General features: G+C 42.1%; 1 protein-coding gene across 2 annotated transcripts in view; it reads right to left on the bottom strand.

Moving 5' to 3' along the window:
* Positions 1-26,143, bottom strand: part of LOC121858009 (neuronal acetylcholine receptor subunit alpha-10-like) — a 127,915-nt gene that overhangs the window by 73,351 nt on the left and 28,421 nt on the right. For both annotated transcript variants that reach the window (XM_042354242.1, XM_042354243.1), the window contains exon 2: positions 18,635-18,710. In XM_042354242.1, the coding sequence (XP_042210176.1) occupies positions 18,635-18,683 (49 nt within the window). In that variant the 5' untranslated portion in view covers positions 18,684-18,710. The remainder of the gene's footprint in view (positions 1-18,634; positions 18,711-26,143) is intronic.

Raw genomic sequence — 26,143 nt, 5'->3', positions numbered from 1 at the left:
CAAATGTAAACAACAAATAACTATAATAACCAAAAGAACGACAACCACGGCTAAACCACACAAGACAACCACAACAACAACTACAATAACCAAAACAATGACAGCAACCATGACAACCACACAATACAACAACCACAACAACTACAATAACCAAAACAATAACCACCATGACAACCAGACAAGACAACAACAACCAAGACGACAACCAAACAATACAACCACAATTACCACAATAACCAAAACAACAACAACCACAAAAGAAAAAACAAACAACAACAACCACGACAACCACACAAGACAACCATGTCGACTATAATATGTACGAAAACAACAAAATAACAAAAAAATAAACAAGAAACTCCACCTTCAATCACACACTCAACTGAACTTTTTTTTTTTTTTTTAACAAATTCGTTCAGGAAATAATAGGTTAAAGACCCGGCGTGTGTTGCTTACATAAAAATTTACGGTACGGACACAACACCAAAAAAAAGAAAGAAAAAATAAAATCCCGAGTAGAAATTAGCATTCAAACCGCTCAGAATTAGCATTACGGCTGGATACAATTTGCATAATAAACAAAGGGAAAACATCATTGCTTTATACTCTGATTCCTCTTAAAAGGAATTAGTCTAGTTTTGTAATTATATATCGTTCGTTTAGCGATATTCTGTAAAAAATGCATCTAATCATAGTAAATTTAAGGAAGATTTCTATAATATCGTTTCCTTAAGCGATATTCTGATTAAGTATCTAAAACTAGTTAACTCACGGGATATATTTCGTAATACATATCGTTCCTTTAGCGATATACTGGGAAAATTGCATCAGATGCTTTTTGTAAGATCTCCCTAAGACAATATACATGTAAACGATAACTCGGCAAGACTCCCTCAAGATAGCTAAGCAAGACTCCTTTAGGATAGCTTAGCAAGACTCCTTAAAGATGATCCCCAAAACGACTATCTAAGCAAGACTCCTTTAGGATATCTTAGTAAGACTCCCTCAAGATGGTTCCCGTCGGGGTTATTGCCTGGACTAAGATAAAGAACATTATGACGTGTGGGTGAGCTGAGCGGACCACTGCTGACGAAGGGAACAGCGGTCAGGGGGGCGGGCCTCTCTCTCTCTCTCTCTCTCTCTCTCTCTCTCTCTCTCTCTCTCTCTCTCTCTCTCTAGGCTCCTGTAACGTGGCCTAGAATCCTCTCACTTTTTATCGGAAATCCCTCCTTTATCCGGAATCCCTTATTATATGCAATCCCCTAAAATCTATAATCCCTTTATTATCCGGAATAAATTCATAGCCGCGATTTAGTTCTACACGAAATCCACTATTATGCATAATCCGCTTCTCTGGAGATTATGTGAGATGGAGGTGAAGAGAGAGAGAGAGAGAGAGAGAGAGAGAGTAGAGAGAGAGAGAGAGAGAGAGAGAGAGAGAGAGAGAGAGAGAGATATGTGGAGGGAAGAAAGATGGTGAGATAGGAATACTGGTGAGACAGAATGAGATAGGAGAGACGACCGGTAGGGGGTGAGAGGATGGAGGATGAGGATATTGAAAGAGAGAGAGAGAGAGAGAGAGAGAGAGAGAGAGAGAGAGAGAGAGAGAGAGAGAGAGAGAGAGAGAGAGAGACTTGGATTTCTCATCGGTCTCATAGTTAAGAGTCGAGCTCAGATCAAAACTGGGTTCCATTGATCCTGAGACAGCTTAGGGTGAGGGGGTGGGGGTGGAGGGAGGGGTGGGGAGGTGGGGGTAGGAGCGGGGGACATACAGAACACATCTATCTATCTGTGTCTATCGATTCAATAGCTCTACACATGTTTCCTATCCTGTAAAATAGTGTGTGGATAGATAGATGTTATTCTATCCTCATACCTGACAGTCCTTTCACACACACACATATGGTCCTTCTCTCTCCCTCTCACCTATTTCTGTCTCTTCTCACTCACATAATCCGATTTATTTCCAAATTCATTTAATGTCGTGGGATGAAAACATGAAGCAGTCTCTCTCTCTCACACCACACATACACACACACACACCCTCTCTCTCTCTCTCTCTCTCTCTCTCTCTCTCTCTCTCTCTCTCTCCTCTCACACCACACACACACACACACACACACACACACACACACACACACACCCTTCTTCACACACACACACACACACACACACACACACCCTCTCTCTCTCTATCTCTTTCCTTCAATTATGTCTACTTACCTATCCATTTATCCAATGTAAACAAACACAGTATTACCACATCTCACAAAACGTACCATCCACTGTACCATGTATTAATGGAGGCAACCGTACACTGAGCCTCGCACCACCTCCACCAAACGTCCTCAGTCTATACGTGTGTTACCACCACAATACATCACGGTGGTAGAGGTTGTCTGTTGCTACCAGGGACGTAGTCGAGTGTTATGGTAATATCAGATCAAGAGACTATACGCTATAAATATCGCCGGTGGTGAGAGTGTGTGTGATATATCCACTCTTTAAGGCGTGTTGTGGGGCGGAGATTAATAACAGTTCTAGTATAATGCAGATCCTCCGTGTCTTATTTTCACATAGAGATTTTAATATTAACACCAAATATGTCTAGGTAAGACTAATGATGAGTTGTGTGTTCGTGATACGAGTGGTCCAAACATACATTTCAAGGTTGTGTAAACAAAGGGTACCTCACATGGCGGCGTTCATTTAATCTGGTGAAAATCTTGGATGACTCAGACCAATACTGGCCACTCTTTCGTTTACTTTTCACAGAGATGTGGTCCCTGGCTCCACCTTCACGTAATTGTGGTCATTGATTTCGGTGCCAAATAAACACCATGACTGAAGTGCGTGGTGGAGTGATGACCTAGATAACCACCTGAGCTGTACGAGTTATAAGGGTAGTTATCAGTCAGGTGAACTATATCAGCCATAACAAGATCTCTCCCGACACATACGGTATTTACCTTACTTAAAATTTGTGACGAAAACAATGTGAAAATCGATTAAGATAACGACAGCATCTTCCTCAACAACGAGGCAACACATCTCCACCACATACCATCTGTTGGGTACTGATGTTCGTCTCCTACGTGGGGGAGTACACAGCAATGAACACCTACATCGAAAACTTCTTAATTTCTCGAACAACATTTCCTGAGACTGACAGTAGTAAAAATAAAGTGACGGATTAGTTTGTCTTTTGTGTTGTTGGTGATGCTGGTGCTGTTGTTGGTGTTGGTGGTGTTGTTGGTGTTGTTGGTGTTGTTGGTGATGCTGGTGCTGTTGTTGGTGATGCTGGTGCTGTTGTTGGTGATGCTGGTGCTGTTGTTGGTGTTGGTGGTGTTGTTGGTGTTGTTGGTGTTGTTGGTGTTGGTGGTGTTGTTGGTGATGCTTGGTGCTGTTGTTAAGATGCTGGTGCTGTTGTTGGTGTTGGTGGTGTTGTTGGTGTTGGTGGTGTTGGGTGGTGTTGCTGGTGTTGTTGGTGCTGGTGGTGCTGTTGGTGCTGTTGGTGTTGCTGGAAGCAGGTGTTGTTGGTGCTGGTGGTGTTGCTGGTGCTGTTGGTGTTGTTGGTGCTGGTGGTGTTGTTGGTGATGCTGGTGCTGCTGTTGGTGCTGGTGGTGTTGTTGGTGTTGGTGGTGTTGTTGGTGCTGGTGGTGTTGTTGGTGATGCTGGTGCTGTTGTTGGTGTTGGTGGTGCTGTTGGTGTTGGTGGTGTTGTTGGTGTTGGTGGTGTTGTTGGTGATGCTGGTGCTGTTGTTGGGTGATGCTGGTGTTGCTTGTTGGTGTTGGTGGTGTTGTTGGTGTTGTTGGTGTTGTTGGTGATGCTGGTGCTGTTGTTGGTGATGCTGGTGCTGTTGTTGGTGATGCTGGTGCTGTTGTTGGTGATGCTGGTGCTGTTGTTGGTGATGCTGGTGCTGTTGTTGGTGATGGTGGTGTTGTTGGTGATGCTGGTGTTGTTGTTGGTGTTGGTGGTGTTGTTGGTAAATGGTGATGACAGTTAATGGTGTAACAGACAAGACCAACACACACACCCCCCCGGTATATAACCTCACAAGACTCACCTCTATTAAGACCTCCACAACAACATAAAGTGACCACATAACTAACAATCTTCTTTTCCTCCTATTCAGTCTCTCGACCTGAGTCACGTCATGGCTAACAATTTCCCCCAAACAAAAGCCAAACAGTTCTCATCATGGGGTCTTTAGTGTTCTTAGTTATCACCATGGGCACCAGCTGACACCATGGGCACCAGCTGACACCCACAATAGGCCACACTCCCCAACACCTGATGTAGGACTAATGACGAAGGATTAAACATTCTTCTTGTTTAATTACCTTCGTCAGTTCTTCTTCCGTGGGAGGGTGGAGTAATTTCCTGCAGGTGATGTATCAGTAAGCGTCACCGATTGCATCTGTCACCAGCTCTGTGTAACACCTGCTATACCATCACCTGCTCTGTGTAACACCTGCTATACCATCACCTGCTCTGTGTAACACCTGCTATACCAACACCCGCTCTGTGTAACACCTGCTATACCAACACCCGCTCTGTGTAACACCTGCTATACCGTGGCAGAGCAGTAAGCGTCGAGACACCCTCAGTCACTACACATGGTGACACCTTATGATCTAGCACTGGAGTGTAGAGTCGCAAAAACTCGTACTAATAATAGAGTCCCAGTGCGCTTTCAACCTAACCTAACACTAACCCTAACCTAACACTAACCTAACCAAACCTAACACTAACCTAACACTAACCTAACACTAACCTAACACTAACCTAAAGCTACCCAAACCCTCAAAGTAACATTCGAATCTTTAACTAACAGGTCAAATAAGCTGAAAGAGAGAGAGAGAGAGAGAGAGAGAGAGAGAGAGAGAGAGAGAGAGAGAGAGAGAGAGAGAGAGAGAGAGAGAGACTAATATTCAGGTGACCCTCCCTCCCCTCTCCCCACCTCCCCCTCCAAAAAAATAAAAACCTGAATGCTACCAGAATCGGATCCTTGTTGTGGTAAGGCGAGAAGAGGGAGACCACAGTTGTCAGGCACACGCTGGGCTATTGACATTCCCACGCGTAAATTCTCCTGTTAAATCGGCCCACACTTCCTGCACTGAGACCCAATATCGTTGTATACCTTAAACTAGGATGTTACTTCTTCTTCTGTTCTGTGAGTCTGGTGTGAGGGGGAGGGGAGGATGGGTGTGTGAGGGGGAGGGGGATGGGGTTGTGAGGGGAGGGGAGGATGGGGTTGTGGGAGGGGGAGGAGGGTGGGGGAGGGGAGGGGTGGATGGGGTGAGGGGGTGATAGGGGGTGTGGAGGGGAGGGGAGGATGGGGGAGGGGAGGGGAGGATGGTGGTGAGGGGGGAGGGGAGGATGGGGGGGTGGAGGGTGAGGGGGATGGGGGTGAGGGTGAGGGGTGATGAGGGTGTGAGGGGGGTGGAGGGGGTGTGGGGAGGGGGGAGGAGGGATGGGTGGGGAGGGGGGGAGGTAGAAGGGTGTGGAGGGGGAGGAGGATGGGGTGGAGGGAAAGAGCTGGAGGGGGGGGGGGGTTGGGGTGGGGTGGGTGGTGGTTGGATAGGTGGGTGGATGGGTAGGTTGATAGTAGGGTGGTTGTGCAGGTGGATGGGTAAGTTGATAGTAGGGTGGTAGTGGGTAGTAGTGGGTTGGCAGACACGGGGCGGTGATGGCAAACAGGAGATACTCAGGCAGTAATGATGTGATCACGCTCAGATGTCTCACATTTGCATACTATTACGTGTGGTTCATCCCCTCATGCCTGCTGCTGCTTCCGTGTGATCAACTCCCTGTACCACCACTACTACTACCACTACTACCACCACCACCACTACTACTACCACTACTACCACCACCACCACTACTACTACCACTACTACCACCACCAATTACTACTACTACCATTACTATACCACCACCACCACTACTACTACCATCATCACCACCACCACCACCATTACTACCACTTCTACCACCACCACCACTACTACTTCCACTACTACCACCACCACCACTACTACTACTATCACTACTGCCACCACCACCATCACTACCACTACTACCACTACTACCACTATCACCACCACTATTGCTACTATTACTACAACTACTGCACCCATCACCACTATCACTACCACCCTACTACAACTACCACCACCATTACTACCACCATCACTACCACCAAAACAAACAAAAAACAAATATAAAACAAACATTTCCTAATTATCATTTAGGCTCAAGTCACATAAATTCTGTAGGTTAGGTTAGGTTAGGTTTTGTCTCTTCACTGGTTACAGGTGAACGTGACTAGTTAAGGTAATCAAACATAATCTTGTTCCCTAACTAATGTCAAGTAACCTTACCTCATTAACACAGAGAGTCTCAGTAAAGTTCAAAACAATATCGTAAGTAAGTTTCGGCATTAATCTTTAGTAAATCATCAAGACGTTTTATTTACGTCTTCATTTACGACGAAAATTCAACGTATGAATCTCTACGAGGCCCGGTAACCTATCGTCATGTTCAGTGTTCACCAGATCAACCAAGAACCATAAGATAATACAAAAAATCCAATTTAAAATATATTGGGAGACGTCCTTTCCCTTCCCTTCCTCCCTCCCTTCCCTACCTCCCCCTCTCCGCCCCTACTCCCCCCTACCCCCTATCCATCTCTACCCCTCTCCGCCCCCTATTCATCCCCGCCCCGCCCCACCCCTCCCCCCTGTTACGTCTTCAGGGTTGAGTCACAGAGCATCACACTTGGGCGGACGTGTATAGGTCATCCAGATTCGGTAACTGACTGGCTCGAGCATAATGAGCACCTAAAAAAAAAAAATATATATATATATATATATGAAATATATATATATATATATATATATATATATATATATATATATATATATATATATATATATATATATATATATATATATATATATATATATATATATATATATATATATATATATATATATATATCAATATACAGAATACATTATAGAATCTACACACCATAAACAATAAAAGAATCTGAGTCATCTTCAATTTTCTTGTGATGATGATGATGATGATGATGATGATGAAGGGTTATGTTAAATCAGGATATATTAAGACTGGTTAGGTTAGGTTAGGTTCGATTAAATATGGTTCTGTTTCAATTAGGTTAGATTAAGTCAGATTAGGTTAGGTTAAATACGGGTTCTGTTTCAATTAGGTTAGATTAAGTCAGATTAGGTTAGGTTAAATACGGGTTCTGCTTCAATTAGGTCATATTAACTCAGATTAGGATACTTAACCACAGGTAAAAATATGCTCGTGGGAGGGGGAGGGGGGTTAATCTTCACGTGATCCACCTCATATATCTCAGACAATGGTTCACTTCATCTAAGACCATCTGCCATCAAGGTGACATAATTCCCTAGACCCTTTAATATCCTCTGAGATTACAGCTGCCTTCTTCTGTTATTTCCCCCAATATTTCCCCTAATAAACTCCTAATGGTTTAAAAATCTCCTGGATAATGGGCTGTCTTCTCTCCCAGTGACTTTAATCCATTATATCAGAGAAAATCTATGAAGTTTTATCCGAGTCTCGTCAGAGTAATGGATATTATCCCCTTAAAATGATTCGTCTCTATTACAACATAAAGTTTCTTAAATCTATCGTCACATGTTAAAATAATGGTTATCTATTTAAGGGACCGTGCCCATTATATCACCACATCCCTTTAATTTATCAAAACATCTAAAAATAATGGTGATCTTTTTTAAGGGACCGTGCCCATTATATCACCGCATCCCTAATACCTGTAATATCTCTTCCTGGATAAGGGTCATTGGCTTCGTCCTCAGATACAGTCTCCATTATACTAGCAGTCTCCAATATGCCTATGGAAGCATCTCCTATACAATGACTGGTCTCCCTACCCCACCCCACCCCACCACACCCCACGCCACCCCACCCCTCCCCACCCCAACTCCGACAACTGCTGCAGATATTGACTATGAGGCTACAGTCACTGAATGCCGCATAGATCTGCGGCTCAACTAATTTAACACAGATAGGATAGCTTCTTATGTATTAGGATATTTAATATTAAGGTAATTAAATGGTGGCGAAGGTGTGGCTATTGGGGGAGGCTGGAGGCCACTTTAAAAAAAAAAAGTAGTAGTAGAAGTAGTAGTAAAATACACAACAGCACCAGTATCACAGCACCACTTTTACAGAACGCGCACCACTAGATGAAGCTTGAGGGGGCTCGGTGTGTGTGTGTATTTGGTTGAAGTCGTCGATCCTTTGAAGGATTCTCCCTGACACGGTAGGATAATCTGCTTGCTCAGCCCTCCCTCCTCTACCTGCTGGCACCTATATTGATCGTGTACACCTTTCACCATCATTCTCCAGTTCATATTCTTACCCAATTCCCCAAATTATTCAACAAAATACATCTATTATTATCAACAGTACTACGATTCTCTTATCACTTTATGAACGATACTTTTCAAAATGTATCAAATAAACATATCAACGAGAAGGAAATTGATAGAATGATTTTATTCACCCGGGAAATAAAAAATAAATATTGTTGGTTTATCTGTGAGTAATTGGACACGATAGTCGAGTCTCCCTTCTAGGCAAACTTTGAGGGATTAATTCTCTATGGTATGGAAGACAGGTGACAAAGGGATTACCTGAAAAAATTAGCACTCACAGCTTATCTCACCTGAAGATTAATCACACTATCGCTACCTGGAGGGAGTTAGGTTAGTTTAGGTTAGGTTTAAGTTTGGTTAGGCTAATTTATACTGTGTCCATTTCACTCAAATAATACTGTATCATCTAATTTATATCGACACTACACCAAATATAGTGTTATAATGATATAAAACAAAATAATACATATGAAAATGTTTTAACCTTTGAAATGTACCTGTATATATGTGTCTCACCTTTGTATTATATATTTAACCATCATATTTAAGTAGATAAATCCTCAGGTGAATAGGACGCCACTTAACATACTCTGGCGACCATGTACTCCGTCCTAAACAATGTTAAGAGTAATACAACAACACCACACTGGACACCTGCTGGACCGGCGGCTACAGAGCGTCCGTCAGCCAGGTTGTGATTGGGTGGTACGAGTGAATGATGTTTGGAAAAAAAAAGATAAATTCGGAATTGTTACACCGTCTCTTAAGGTGACAGGAGACCCAACCAACCAACCAACCAACCAACCAACCAACCAACCAACCAACCAACCAACCAACCAACCAACCAAACCAAACCAAACCTAATTTATCCTGGGGTAGATTTGGTTGGAGTGTGCAACAGTGCAGTCTGCTTTAGAAACGAGAGATTTAGTGGTCCAACAACTCACAGCTTGGCTGACGGGCGCTCTGTAGCCGCCTATCCCGAGTGCTCCCCCTGGCCTCACTACCGTCATGAATAACAGTGTAACCTCTACTTAAGGGGTCAGGTCAGGAGCTCAAAGTTGACACGATACTGCCTTTGGTGTGTGTGTGTGTGTGTGTGTGTATGTGTGTGTGTGTGTGTGTGTGTGTGTGTGTGTGTGTGTGTGTGTGTATAGTGTCTAAAGACGGAATAAACAGTGTGATACCAACTTTCAACTCACACACACGTTATATTCAGGACTGGACCCTCCACTCGACACGACAGATGAACACCGATATGTCCACACTTCCCTACAGGGTGATGTGGAGGCACCTTATAGACCCCCAATAATCAACCTTCCTATTCCTCTCCAACTCCTTCCTTCCCCCTTCCACCCCTGACGATGGAAGGGGCTATCACGTCCTTCCTCGCCTCATTGGTCGTGTGTTACCGTTCTAAAGGAGGCAGTTGTGTGCTCGCTGACCATAACGGCGGGGCAATTACCAGCCTCCTCATCAGCAGTCGACGCTTACATCTCCAAGGGACAATATGTCATCCAGTCATCGTGGAGGAGGAGGAGGTCAGGAGGTTAGGTCACTCTCCTCGCCTCATTGGACTGGGCGGCGACGTCGTTTTTAGGTGTTTGGAAGGAGAGACACTCGAGGGTCACTTGAGGGGAGGGGGGGGGAGGTAGGGGCGGCATCGACCCCCCAGCGGCCCACCTCACAACAGACTTGGATTTAATGAGATGTGTAATAAAGAGAAATACAAAGTCGATTTTTCTCTACATCACAAAGGATCAGTTCACTATACGTCCAGGTAAAGTAATGGGGGCGTCGTGTGTCCTAAAGTGATGGGGACGTGGTTCTTGTGGTTTTAAAGTGATGGGGACGTGGTTCTTGTGGTCCTAAAGTAGCGGGGACGTGGTTCTTGTGGTCCTAAAGTAATGGAGGAGTAGTTCTTGTGGTCCTAAAGTGATGGAGGCGTGGTTCTTGTGGTCTTAAAGTGATGGGGACATGGTTCTTGTGGTCCTAAAGTAATGGAGGCGTAGTTCTTGTGGTCCTAAAGTGATGGAGGCGTGGTGGGGACATGGTTCTTGTGGTCCTAAAGTGATGGGGACGTGGTTCTTGTGGTCCTAAAGTGATGGAGACGTGGTTCTTGTGGTCCTAAAGTGATGGGGACATGGTTCTTGTGGTACTAAAGTAACGGGGACGTGGTTCTTGTGGACCTAAAATGATGGGGACGTGGTTCTTGTGGTCCTAAAGTGATGGGGACGTGGTTCTTGTGGTCCTAAAGTAACGGGGACGTGGTTCTTGTGGTCCTAAAGTAATGGAGGCGTGGTTCTTGTGGTCTGAAGTGATGAGAAAAAACAAGTAAGTAATCTTTGTATGTCTGGTCCAGCTCGGTACTGTCAATCCTCACTCGCTGCTGCTGTTTTCTGACAACTGGTCGTACGGGAAACTTTAAATAGTTTTCCCCTGGAGGCGACAAGTCCTGAATACAACAGAAAGAAATCTCATCCCATTTCATTGACGGGTCCTACGCAGTAACTGGAAACTTTGTCAATAATACGCAATTTTGTTTCCCCACAAGTTTCCACCAAACACCGGAAAGATCCCCTGGGGTGGATAATGTATTTATTGACTTCCTTTAATCACCCCCCAATACCCGCCCATCCTGACCTGACTGATCACGTACAAGCAATAGGAGGAATAACATATTTTACAAGTGTAGCTTAATGTAACCAAAGACGAATTCAACTTTAGTTTTGTATTTTTTGTTCATGTTATATTTATTATTATTTCTCTGTATTATAAGGCCTTCAACACCAGATAACAAGAACGACCTACATTCACTATTTACGTCTCTATAACACTAAGACATAAAGGCGACATTACGACAGTTACGGAACAGTTTTGTGTGGCAAGTTATATATTTTTTTCCAGTCATTGGGAAGACACGGGAGTCTCGGTGCCAATATGTGAGGCTCTCTGATCAATAAAGAGAGACTCGGAAAATGGAAAACTTATTCGTCAAGGCCAATTAAACGTGTGTGTGTGTGTGTGTGTGTGTGTGTGTGTGTGTGTGTGTGTGTGTGTGTGTGTGTTTCTGTGTGTACCGGGGATACTTAGTTAAATAATTATGAAACAACACATAAAAAAATACAAATTTCCATGAAGTGAAATTAACTAACAAAGCCAATAATTACTCTCTGTCCCTCTCTATCCCTCTTCTTTATCAGTCTTCCTCCTTTGTTATGCCTTTTTCTCTTATTCCTTCTGCCTCCTCCTTTATCTTTTCTCTCTCTTACATCATCCATCCACCCACCCACACCTCTCTCTCTCTCTCTCTCTCTCTCAACCCAAGCAGCCTTTAGCCAGCCAACCAAGAGAATATTAATGACACTCCTCCTCTTCACTGCCTTATAACCTACCATCCCATTATGCCACACATTATGGCTTCCAAAATTACATTATATGAGTGATGGGAAGACGACAGCAGCCACACTAATACACACTTCCGCCTTTAAACCTATTTTTTTTCCCCTGGCTATTTACGACGAGACAGAGAGAGAGAGAGAGAGAGAGAGAGAGAGAGAGAGAGAGAGAGAGAGAGAGAGAGAGAGTGTGGGGGTGGATGGATTGTATGTAGAGTGTGTGTGTGTGTGTGTGTGTGTGTGTGTGTGTGTGTGTGTGTGTGTGTGTGTGTGTGTGTGTGTGTGGACAGATTATACAAGGTGTTATAGAAGTTCCTGTGTACCTGTGATAGTGGAAAGGTAAATAACTGTACTTTAATTACATACAGATACACAGGACTTTTCCTAACACCTTCTGGGTCAGGTTATGTCCGCTACCTGATCTCACTGATGGATGTGTTTATTTCAGGGTTATGCTGAACGTTGCTAGTAACCAACAGCATCGCCACCACCACAACCATTAGAAACACCACCACCACCACCACCACCACCAGCACCACCACCACCCTCACCACCACCACCACCATCACATCCATTAGAAACTACACCTACAACCACCACTAACACAAACTACCACTTTACCACCATAACTACCCACAACCACCAAACCACCACTACCCCTACAACCACCACCATCACTGCCACCCTACACACCACATATTAGGGGTGAGTGACAGGGAAGCCAGGGATGATGATGGGGGCAAATGAGGCTGTCAGAAGGTAGTTGCCAATTAGAGGTGGAGGATGAGTGCCTGGGTGCCACTCGCCTTGGCCAACTGGCACCAGGAAGTGACACTGATGCCACCCTCTGTTACCCTCATCCTTATGCAGTGTGTTCCTAGTGTTGTTTTCATGGAGAGAGAGAGAGAGAGAGAGAGAGAGAGACGCCTTAACCTTTAAAAATAATAATCTTTTTTAATAACAAAGAAGGAGGTGAGATAACAGTGAGAGATAAAGTGAGTGCGGGAGAAAGTTTTAAGAGGTGAGAGAATGGTCTGGAGATGCTCAAGTCAGATAGGGGCCTGGAGAGAGAGAGAGAGACGACACGACTCACCTGAAGAAAAATATTAACCCCTGAAATAGGTGAGAAAGATTCATCCATCACCTGGAAACATTTACCATCGAGGTTATCAACTTCAAAGTCCACCTCATAGCAGCATCAGTCAAGGCTCAGGTATTGTCACGTGCAGGTACGAGTGGGATCCCTCTTGTTTGGAGTGTAAATAAGCTTAATGGAAAACAAACTACAACCCCCTGGTACCAAATCAAACCATCACAAACATCCACTGTAATGAAGAAAAAAAAAAATAGTAAATTAATAGAAAGTTGATTTAAACCCCCCCCCCCCACCAAATTCGATTAAAAAAAACATGAGTAGTTTTTCCGGACGGTGGGATGAACTAATTACAGTACCACATTGTTTACAGACCTTAACGCTGAGCTAACATCACCCATACTAAGTTTTATCGAAATCAATTTATATTTTTCAGGTTTAAACTGTTTACAAGATGGACGGACACGGACACACGCATGTACTCAAGAATGTACTCGCGGATGTATACATAGATAGATCTCCTTCCCATGTCACCTACAGAGTTCAAAGTTTACACAGTGTTGTTTTAGAGCTTGTGTTTCTGTGGGATAGCAGTGACAATAGTTAATAGTTCACTGAAAATACACTAAACAAAAGCTGAAAATATACAAAAAGACATAAAAAGGTGAATATATATATAATAATAAATCGTGACAGGGGAAAGGGTCGTTTAACAAAAGCTTTCAGTACAAAAATAAATAACGTAAGGGATCTAAGAGTCGCTGATGATCTTTGCAGTGGTTGGAGGTGAGGCTGGTGGTGTAGTGTTCTGTGTTAGGTCCATGTTATAGACTTGACGCTGCTGTGGTGGTAAACGAGGAACCTCAGGTGGTCGGAGATGATGAAGCAGCTTTGTCCCAAACTTTGTCCCAAACTTTGTCCCGATCCAACAGATGGGGTAGAGATAAGAAAGATAGAGAATAATCTTCCTCGCCCTTTTCTACTCCTTTTCTAGATGTCTTTATCGCATAACAGTTACACAAGAAGACTCAACAAGGGAAGCGTCCAGATGATGGTTGTGAAAATACTCCTGAACTTAGAGGATTAAAGATGACAGTTGTTAAAGAAGGATAGTAGACGCGATATATAGAAGGTTTGACGACACCAACAAGCTCCTTTACCCCCTCATCTTGTTATTTATCTTGACGCTGATGGAACTCCCAGCGTGTTGGGTGTTGGAGCCCAGAGATATGGTCGGAGGCGGAACACAGTCGGAGGAGAGGTTAATGTGCTAAACCGTGGTCGTGTTATGGTTGATGGTGACGTGGCTGGCGGCGGTCCAATCCTGAGTGTAGACTGTTCTGGGGTTTTCTGGAAGATACTGTAATCAGGAGACAATGTTTTTAACGCTAATACCTGTGGTGGAGTCGTCGGTAATCACTGATGAAGAGAAGAAAGCAGAGAGGTACCCATCCTGGTCTTGGTACTGTAGGGGGGGGTGAGGAAGAGTGGTACTGTAAGGGGGTGAGGAGGAGGGGAGTAGGGGGGTGGGTGGGGGGGAGGTCGCAGGTAGGGTGACTGAAAGGTGGACAACATGGCTGCCGTCGCTGAGAAGTCTGTAAGCCTAAGAGAAATAGAGACATCTCCGGATTCCATGGTCAGGGGTGTGTGTGTGTGTGTGTGTGTGTGTGTGTGTGTGTAAACGTTTGGCATATCAGCACTACTAGCATAGTTCTACCTCCACAGTCAGTCATCAGAGCAGCCAACCAACCAACCAACCAACCAACCAACCAACCAACCAACCAGCCAACCAACCAACCAACCAACCAATCAGCCACCAACCAACCAACCAACCAACCAACCAACCAACCAACCAACCAGCCAACCAACCAACCAACCAACCAATCAGCCAACCAACCAACCAACCAACCAGCCAACAGGGCCTCGGCTACATCATCATGAGAGTGTACATGAACCAATTTCCAGTTTCAATATCGGTGGAAATGTTGTGTTGGCGTTTATCTAGTAGAGTCTGTTCCGCGCCCTCCACGCCTCACCCGCGCCCTCCATGCCTCACCCACGCCCTAAACGCCTCACCCACGCCCTCCACATGTGGTAGCCAGTCTGTGTATTATTAAACACACACACACACACACACACACACACACACAGTTACTCCCCGTTCTGTTCGTCCATTTTCTATTAGTTCTCCCCTACGTCCCTTTCCGCTCACTTGCATCCCACACAACTTCTCTGTGTGTGTGTGTATGAGAGAGAGAGAGAGAGAGCCCACGTCAGTATAAACGTTGGCTGTGCTTAGGAAATCGCTTGTTACCTTAACCGTATTGACAACACACACAGCTGACAACAACACTGGAGGATTTCGCCTAAAAAGTACCGGTTCACTAAAGGCACCTCAAAAATACCGGTCCAGAAAACCCTCAAAATACCGGTTCACAAAAGAGCTTTTGCTCAAAATACCGGTCCAGAAAATACCCTCAAATATACCGGTCCACAAGAGGCACCTCAAAAATACCGGTTCACAAAAGGCACCTCAAAAATACCGGTCCAGAAAATACCCCTCAAATATACCGGTCCACAAAAGGCACCTCAAAAATACCGGTCCAGAAAAAAACCCTCAAAAATACCGGTCCACAAAAGGCACCTCAAAAATACCGGTTCACAAAAGGCACCTCAAAAATACCGGTTCACAAAAGGCAAGAGAGAAATTTTATATATACAGCCCAGTAATAGGATTTTCGCTTGACGTTTCCACTTCAGTAAAAGAAAAGGAACTACACCGCTTTTCTTGTCTAGTATTGTCGAGGTCATTATCCAGGTTACTTCTTCTCCTCTGTCCTAGGAAAGAAAATTCCATCTACTAGTGAGTATAGTTTAGTCTTTATAGTAAACGGGGAGAGAGAGAGAGATGTGTGTTACAATGCTCCCTTTCTCATCCCTTAGCTTCCAGGAAAATATTAAACCAGTTCACTCATTGTAGACCTGGAGACTATCTTAGCAGCTTCCAGGCGAGGTCCAGCAGAAGACCACAATCGCCTCTTCCTCCCGTGGTCTTGGAATCCACTAATTTCATCACGTGACAGCAGAATCCACAATAAAATATTTGAAGGTCTGAAACGTCATAACTTCAAAGGAACGGCGACAAAAAAACACACAATAGCATTTCCCTGAGGCCCTGAAAAAGATTTGACTTCCAAGAGCAACAAAAGAATTCTTAATAACCTCTTTCTGATGTCCTGGAAATCACTTATCTTACGAGAATGACGGAAAAAAGGGACAAGGATTTTCTCCCGAGGTCCTGGAAATCATGTACCTCCCAGGAAAAAGCAATAGAAACCACAAGGGTGTTCTCTAGAGGTCCTGGAAACCACTTAACTCTCAGGAGTGACGGAGACAGGCGTGGGAGGGCCAGTGGACAGAGGATGGAGGTGGTTGCCAGGGAGATGTGTTACGGAAAGAAGGAATTGATAGTGTCCATTTGCTAGAGGCCTTTCTGCTGCTCCTGATGGCCACTGTTAACGCTCACCACTATGTTACTACTCTCTCTCTCTCTCTCTCTCTCTCTCTCTCTCTCTCTCTCTCTCTCTCTCTCTCTCTCTCTCTCTCTCTCTCTCTCTATCACTTACTCCTTTTAGTTGTTACTTTCTCTAATACTCCTTTATCTCTCTCTCTCCAACACACTGTTCTTTGACCTATTTCTCCTACATAATCTTCTCCTCTTTCACTCCCACACATTCACTCTCACCTCCTCCCTACACATTCTCTTTAGTCGTCTAACTCCCAACATTCTTTATCGTACAACCTTTCCCGTCTCTCACCATGCCTCCCCCCTCTCACGTCCACTTACACTCTTACCCTTTTGCTGCTCTCCCACGCTATTCACCCTCTCACCCAACCTCTCCCTCTATCTCTTAAACCTAACCAACATATACCTCACCCAATCCCTTTTCTCCATAGATTCTCTCCTCCCTCTCTCTCTCTCTCTCACTCTCCCATCCATCTCACGCATACAATCAATGTATTATATCTCTCGTATCTCCCACTCATCATCCGTGTCTCCCACTCATTACCCCTCTCACCCCCTCCGTCCACACTCAGTAAGCAGTACGCATGACCATTCTCAGGGTCGAGTCCAGGACGATGCCACAGAGGCACTTGTGTCGCCCAAAAAATTGTGACCGATGTAAAGGTAACGTGATCTGGTTGTCAGTGTTGATCTGCATGGCCCACCAGCTGCTGACCGTAGCTGTCACTTCCTGTACCTGAGTGGCAAGTTTTCTGATTTTCAACTCCTGATATCTTGGTTATGGGTAAAATGCGCCACAAGTGTCAGAGGTGAAAAATGTCTCGTTTTTGTCAGAACTTATCATAAAACAGAAACCAAAACCAATATTAAATTACGTCCTCTACTATAAATATTGACCACAGTAATGACACACTGTGGGCCAGGATAGACATACATAGTTAATTATTGATGAAAAATACACCAAAAGTTGCTGAATGGTATGTGCAAGGTCAATAGACTGTTTTGGGGGGAAATTCTACTTTTGGGGAAAAAATAAATCCGTCAAATCTGAAGTCTGGGTCCTGTTCTGTTTCTGCATTACAGTACGCAAGTAAATAAAACTAGAGAGAGAGAGAGAGAGAAGTGATATAGTGTGTATGTATGAGGTTATTCAAGTATTTTAATAATAATATGTACTTACATGCTCCTATGTATCTGTGTACACATATACATCTCTCTCTCTCTCTCTCTCTCTCTCTCTCTCTCTCTCTCTCTCTCTCTCTCACTCCCTTGATGGTAGTCGACAACACCCAGTACCCAAATTCTCTCCCGCCAGGGTGGAATAACTTCTCCAGATATCGGGAAAACAGATTTTTGCATAATGTTACGTGTGTTGGAGGGAAAACTGGGGCCGCTGATGCAGAAATTGGTATATACTGCAAATTGTTTCTCCTCGGCTGAGTGTTTTACTCAAGTGTTCTGATCATGTAAGAAGTAGTGTTTGGCTTCGTTAGTCAAGACCAGTGACCGCCTTCCCTGACCTGACTAATGGAAGTTTTTACACCTGAGGGGTTTTTTCTTTCTCTTTTGCATACCCTTTCTGCCTGCCTAAGTGGATGTTTTTACACGTGAGTTTTTTTTACCCTTCTGCATGCCTTTTCTGCCTGCCTGATGGATATTTTTACACATTAGGATTTTAATTCGCGTTCGTCAGATAAACAAACGCCTCTTCTATCTACCTAATAGATGATGTTTCAGCGTGATAGGGATTATGTACTGACTGATAGATTATTTTTCTACTTGAGGGAGTTTTATTACTTCGATGACAAGTTAGTCAACCTAATAACCGCTTTATGTAAGACTGACAATGTTCTTCCACCTGTAAGATTATAACCAAAACTTCACTAAGATATTTTGATCTAATTCTTGGTCTAGTCTACTTTATTTAACACCAGGTAGATATTATTATTAATTGAAAGGTAAACGTTTTATTTTATTCTAATACCCAGAATAATTTTTACATATATGAACAAATGATCGATAAAGATAATTCTATTGTTCTGGGTTTTACATGAGAGAGAGACTGCTGGGTCAACAATCCAAACTCCAGAATTCTGTCTAAGAAAACATACACAAGGACAAAAACTAAAACAAAAACAGACACAGACACAACACTCACCAGCGGCCAGGAGGCAGACGAGGGTCAACAACGGTCCCGGGGTCATCATGAATCACACTCGCCCACCACACCATGCCTGTTGAGGTCAAAGGTCAAAAGATAAAGGTTATGACATCTCAAACGTCACCATATTTTGTATTGTATTTCAATTGATTGTGTAACATTGTCTCCTTGACGATACACTCCTGTAACTGTAATTTATATTGTAGTGTTTTGTATTCTGTAATCTGATATGTTTTATGCATCCAATTGTCAGGAAAATATATACAAAAATAAGTAAATAAATAAATAAATACAGAGAGTGCGACTGATCCCCAGTGCCATGACAACTTCTCTGATCTGTTTACACCCAAGTTGTGATCTGGTTTGAAACTGGGCTCTCCATATACTCACACCACACCTCAACACAACCATCAACACCTGCCTCCAAACATAAACCAAGTGATCTCTCTACCTCGATAAAGGCAACGTGTGTCGGTGTAAACATCACTCTACCACACACTCTACCACACACTCTACCACACACTCTACCACACACTCTAAACACACAAACACCTTAAGTCGGCCATTTCTCCCAACGACACTAAAATCAACGATAAAACAACAAAAAACTTCAGCATTTCATTTACACTATTTTACAACGAGATTTAAATTATTTACAAACAAAATAATTTAATATTTTTTTGCAACGACAATGATTTTTTTCCTTGCATGGACAATGAAAGAATAATTTACCAACGAATATGTAAGAGTCTTTTTACAACAACAATAACAATAACAATATATTTTCGGCAATGATGAGAATAATATATATATATATATTTTTTGCAACAACAATAAAAAAAAAATCTGTGACAATGAAAATAAGTTACAAGAATAAAAGCTTCCAATATTATTTATCTGTCTTTATAAACTTATTTTCCATCGTCAAAGGATATCTGTAAAGACATTTTAGAAGGCATTTAAGAAGACAATTTACAAGACAATTTAGAAAACATTTTAGAAAACATTTTAGAAGACAACTTAGAAGACGTTTTATAAGATATTTTAAAAGACATTTTAAAAGACATCCAGATAACGAAGAAAAAATAATAAAATCACAAGAAAATAAACATTATCTCCTCACGTAGTTGAAAACATAATTGCCACATCGTACTAAAGTAATAACTGTATTATAACAGATATCTTGCAACGTCAAATTAAATCACACTGCAATAACAATAACATCAACATTTACCAACATATACCTCTGTACACCACAACTTGACAACATTTCCCAACATACAACAACTTGACAACATTTCTCAACATACAACAACTTGACAACATTTTCCAACATACAACTTGACAACATTTCTCAACATACAACAACTTGACAACATTTTCGAGCATACAACAACTTGACAACATTTTCCAACATACAACTTGACAACATTTCTCAACATACAACAACTTGACAACATTTTCGAGCATACAACAACTTGACAACATTTTCCAACATATACAACAAATATGACTCTGTGATGACAACATTTTCCACCAACAATGAAAAAAATATATATACTCGTATATCGCTACAGCTTCAGGTAGAGTTACAATTCCCAGTACGTCATACAGTGTTATGTTGCAATTAATCAACAGGATGCAACAAGGATGGATGGATGGATGGATGGATGGATGGATGGATGGATGGATGGATGGATGGATGGATGGATGGATGGATGGATGGATGGATAGATGGATGAACAGATAGATAGATAGATGGATAGATGAATGGTTTGATAGACAGACAGATGAATGGATATAGTTTGATAGACAGACAGATAGATGGACAGATAGATAGATAGACAGATAGATGGATGGATGGATGGTTTGATGGACGGACGGACGAGCAGATGAATGAATGAATCAATGGATGGATGGATGGATGGATGGATGGATGGATGGATGGATGGATGGATGGATGGATGGATGGATGGATGGATGGATGGATGGATGGATGGATGGATGGATGGACGGACGGACAGGCGAATGAATGAATGAATGAATGAATGAATGAATGAATGGACGGACGAACGAATGAATGAATGAATGAATGAATGAATGAATGGACGGACGAATGAATGAATGAATGAATGAATGAATGGACGGACGAATGAATGAATGAATGAATGAATGAATGAATGAATGGACGGACGAACGAACGAATGAATGAATGAATGAATGAATGAATGGACGAATGGATAGATAGATGAATGAATGGACGGGCCGACTAGATGGATAGACTCGACGGGCTGAATGAATGAATGAATGGATAGATGGACGGGACAGATAAGATAGGAATAGATAAGATAGGAATGGGAATAAGACTTGAGACGAATGAGATAGGGCTGAATGAATGAATGAATGAATGAATGGACGGACGAACGAATGAATGAATGAATGAATGAATGAATGGACGGACGAATGAATGAATGAATGAATGAATGAATGAATGAATGGACGGACGAACGAACGAATGAATGAATGAATGAATGAATGGACGGACGAATGAATGAATGAATGAATGAATGAATGAATGAATGAATGAATGAATGGTTGGACTGGTGGTAAATTACTATATAACTGTCCAATGTCGTTTACTAACAACCCTAAAGGAAGAATTGAATAAATGTGGTTGACCCCAAAATATTGTATTTTATTTCATTGTAGACAGACCTCCGTTATTATTTAGGTGTAGTAGTTGAATGAGGGTGCGCCGAGTCCGTAGACTTTATATGGGTAGTTATATCTGTCTACCTACCTTTGTGTCTTCCTTTCTGTCTATAAGTGTTTTTATTTATCTAGTACTATCTGTCTGTCTGTCTGTCTGTCTGTCACTCCCTACTTCTGTAATCCTCCATATCTCTCTCTCTCTCTCTCTCTCTCTCTCTCTCTCTCTCTCTCTCTCTCTCTCTCGTTCTATCTCTCTCTCTCTCTCACACACACACACACAACAGAGAATTAACGACTTGATGGATACTTAACCAAACAGTCCAACAACCAGAACTTAACCTAACTCAACCAACCTAACCTGACCTAACCAAACCAAATCAAACCTAACGTAACCAAACATTTCTTAGACCAAATTATAACCAAATATCAAGTCTGTTTCCAGTTACCATCACAGCCAAACCTGTTTACCCTGTGTTCAAAGTCATCTTGTCTCTTAATTGAATTCCAGGTTAATTGAATTCACTAAGGAAATTTTACCTCCTCGACAACCTGCTAAAAAAATATCTTGTCTTTGAGAGGAGATCGAGTCTTGTAATACATTTAAGAAGAGTTTAAAATAATTTTTTTTTCTCCGCTAACTGCCGGGGTTGTTGTGAACGTATGTAGGTTAGGTCAGGTCAGGTCAGGTTAGGTCAGGTCAGGTAAATCATCGTAATTTAACTGGTTTGTTAAGTGAAGGTATATAGTTAAGGTAGACTCAATGTAATTTTGTATTCTAACTCATGCTAAGTGAAGGTATAAAGTTAAGGTAAATTCTATGTAACTTTTCTCCCTAACTGATGCTAAGAGAACGTATCCAGCTAAGGTAATCTGAATAGTATACCAGTGTGTTTAAGCTTAAGCCAAACAGTCAGGGGCGTTCTTACAGCTTCAGTTACGAGGATTATTGATCGTGGGAAGTTTTCAGAATCTGGACGTCAGGACATACGACTGAAACATCTGAAATTAATGACTGAAGAAGACTGAAACGTTATTTTCCTTCACTTAGTTAATATTTTACAAAGTTCTGTTGGTTTTTCGTTTCATTTTTTTTCCCAAAGTCGGTTTTATTTCTTGGGTGATACTAATTTATATGAAGCTGTTATAACGCATAGTATCATTTTTAAAAGTATATTATTATTATTATTATTGTTTTGTTATTATTTTGTTAATATTATTATTGACTTTGTTATTTTTATTATATTATTATTATTATTATTATTATTATTATTATTATTATTATTATTATTATTATTATTATTATTATTATTATTATTATTATTATTATTATTATTATTATTATTATTATTATTATTATTATTATTATTATTATTATTGCTATTGTTGTTGTTGTTATTGTTTTGTTATTGTTATTGATATTATTATTATTATTATTAAAAGTCCTCATTTCCCTGTGATTTTTTTGGTTTATTCAATATTTGTACACAAGTTATTAAACAGATTACCAACTCATTAATTTGGAATGCTTATCAATTTGCCCTGATCCTCCGCCCGAGCTCCCCACACCTGCACTTGAGAATTACTTACAAAACACAAAATATTAATTAAAAAAAAAACTCTGGGTAATTAATCATGAATACTATCTCAACGTTGCAACAGTTTTACAGTGTTATACATATATTTTGATAAGCCTGATTTACACAGATTGAGTGACGAGATTGTTCCCAAAACACACACACACACACACACACACACACACACACACACACACGGCATTGACTGAACACATTCACCGGAACACAAGAGAGAGAGAGAGAGAGAGAGAGAGAGAAGAGGCATTACACTATAAACAAATCTGATGACATAGACACGCTCGGCTGCATTATGCTAATTAGTTGACGTGGAGGCTGATGAAGAGGTGTAATTTGTCACTTGGGGGAACTGGTCATTACTGTTATCACCCCTGACACCGAGAGCATGACCCTCACACACACACACACACACACACACACACACAAGGTACCTCCCCACTAGGTGTACTGGCCTTACTACGTGTATATAATGCACCAATGTAACTCAAGATTAATTTAAACCGTGTTAGGCTAGGCTAGGTTAGGTTAGGCTAGGTTAGGTTAGGTTAGGTGAGTGATTCTGATCCTTCAACGTCTGAGACACAAAGGAAAAACAAAACAACATCTCTCATACTAAAAACAAACAAATAAACAAATAAATAAATAAATAAACAAATAGATAAATAAATAAATGAAATACAAATCCATCAGTCAGGGTAGAAAAAAAATAATTGAGAAGAGTAAACGCAGAAAATTTACAGACACCTTCAAAAATAACTGAGCACTTTGGGAGTTTCAGTCAGAATTGAGAAGTCGTGTGTATGGCTTCCCTGGATGATAATTTGGGTGAAAGTTTGACGCTAAATTAAAAATAAAGGTGACGCTAAAATGAACGAACAGACAGGGGAAAAAACACACACACACACACACAAAACACACACACACACACACACACACACACACACACACACACACACACATCTCGTCCCATTACAAAACATATAAATATATTCACGATAATTATGGTAATATTTCCCTCTGACATGAACACAGGATCAGTATATCAGTGTTGTGATAATGAAAGCTTCGTTTATGAGTCCCGGGACAATTTCGTTATAAAGCAAATGAAAAAACAACAAACAATAACAGTCTCCATGATAATTACCCATTTCTAACGATACAACTAGGCGATTATTAAAACACTATGGTTATTAAATATTTCCACGATAATTGTACATGTCCACTACCTGCATATACCTGTATATTCTCATTATATTAATATAATTTTTGCTATAATAATCAGATTCATTATCACCCTAGGTTAGGTTTTGTCAAAAAAGTTAAATAAATTGGTTAAATGTTTATATATATGAGACCTTTAAACATTATCCATGACCCTTTGACCTCCCCTTAACCTTATCCATTACAATACCCACCACCCCCTACCCTCCCCCCCCCTCTCAAAACAATGCCCTCCTTAGGTCTCCCCCAAAAAGAACCAAACATATACCGCACCTTGTTTACAATTAACCTCCTTCCCATTCATCCTAGCGGCCGTCGTACCCACCTGCCTGCCGTCTGCTGCATTCTAGCCAGCGCCGATGTCCTAATTTATTGATTTTTTTTTCTTTCTTTCTTTCTCTCTCCTTCCCCCAGGCGAATAAATCAAACTTTTCTCTCGTGACTTATTGCGTAATTAGTGTCGGCAACTCGGCGACAAACACAGCCAGCCAGCCAGCCAGTCAACTCGTTCTTCTAAGTTAGCGCAAATGAGTTTGTTATACGTTTGAGTTGTGATTCTTCTTCGTCGTCTTCTTTTTTATTATTGTGTTTGAGAGGAAAGATTTTTGTTTAGTTGGCGTTTATAGTCCAGAAGACCTGTGTAACAATTAACTCTCTCTCTCTCTCTCTCTCTCTCTCTCTCTCTCTCTCTGCTACAGACAGTGACAGATTACTGACACTTGAACTAACTGAACAATTCATCCAAGTATTAAATATTTACTTCTAGCGAGACTAACATACTCTCTAACCTAACCTAACCTAACCTAACCTAACCTAACCTAACCTAACCTAACCTAACCTATCCTATCGTAACCTAATCTAGCCTAACCTAACCTATGATGACGGTAAGCTGAACACCTGGTGGAGACGTGACCTCTAGCACTACAGTTAAGAGATGGTTCAGGTGACCAACCATAGCTAGATGACCCACACGAGTACAACATCTGAAGGTGATTAGGTTAGGTTAGGTTTAGTACGATGACCTAACCCCATGAGTATGATGATGTAACCCCATCGTACTGAAGGGGATAAATAAATGTACTGAAGGAGTTAAATATATACATCATTATCACCCTGGCTTAAGACACCATTATCACCCTGGCTTAAGACACCATTACCACCCTGGCTTAAGACATCATTATCACCCTGGCTTAAGACACCATTATCACCCTGGCTTAAGACATCATTATCACCCTGGTTTAAGACACCATTATCACCCTGGCTTAAGACACCATTATCACCCTGGCTTAAGACATCATTATCACCCTGGTTTAAGACATCATTATCACCCTGGCTTAAGACACCATTATCACCCTGGCTTAAGACACCATTATCACCCTGGCTTAAGACATCATTATCACCCTGGCTTAAGACACCATTATCACCCTGGCTTAAGACACCATTATCACCCTGGCTTAAGACACCATTATCACCCTGGCTTAAGACACCATTATCACCCTGGCTTAAGACACCATTATCACCCTGGCTTAAGACACCATTATCACCCTGGCTTAAAAGACTTGACCCAAACACTCTTTCCTATGATGCTACTGTAAATGACCCTCGGGTAGTTACGACATCTCACTCAAAGGAACAAAACAACGGGAGGACACATCGACCCCCGGGAAGGTGAAGGAAGTTGCACCCAGCGTGAAGATCCTGGGGGCGTGAAGGAGGGAGGTGTCGGGGAGGAGAGGGAGGTGTCAGGGAAGGGAGGTATCAGGGAAGAGGGGGATGTGTTGGGGGGAAGGAGGGAGGTGTCAGGGAGAGGAGGGAGGTGTCAGGGAGAGGAAGGAGGTGTCAGGGGAGAGGAGGGGGGTGCAGGGTGTTAGGGAGGAAAGGAGGGGTGGGGGGTGTTAGGGAGGAGGAGTGTCAGGGGGAGGGAGGAGGAGTGTCAGGGAGGGGAAGGGAGGTGTCAGGGGGAGGAAGGGGAGGTGTCAGG

The sequence above is a fragment of the Homarus americanus genome, unplaced genomic scaffold (genome assembly GCF_018991925.1).
Source record: "Homarus americanus isolate GMGI-L3 unplaced genomic scaffold, GMGI_Hamer_2.0 scaffold43746, whole genome shotgun sequence".
NCBI classification, from domain to species: domain Eukaryota; kingdom Metazoa; phylum Arthropoda; class Malacostraca; order Decapoda; family Nephropidae; genus Homarus; species Homarus americanus.
This window is presented reverse-complemented; position numbering and strand designations above follow the sequence as displayed.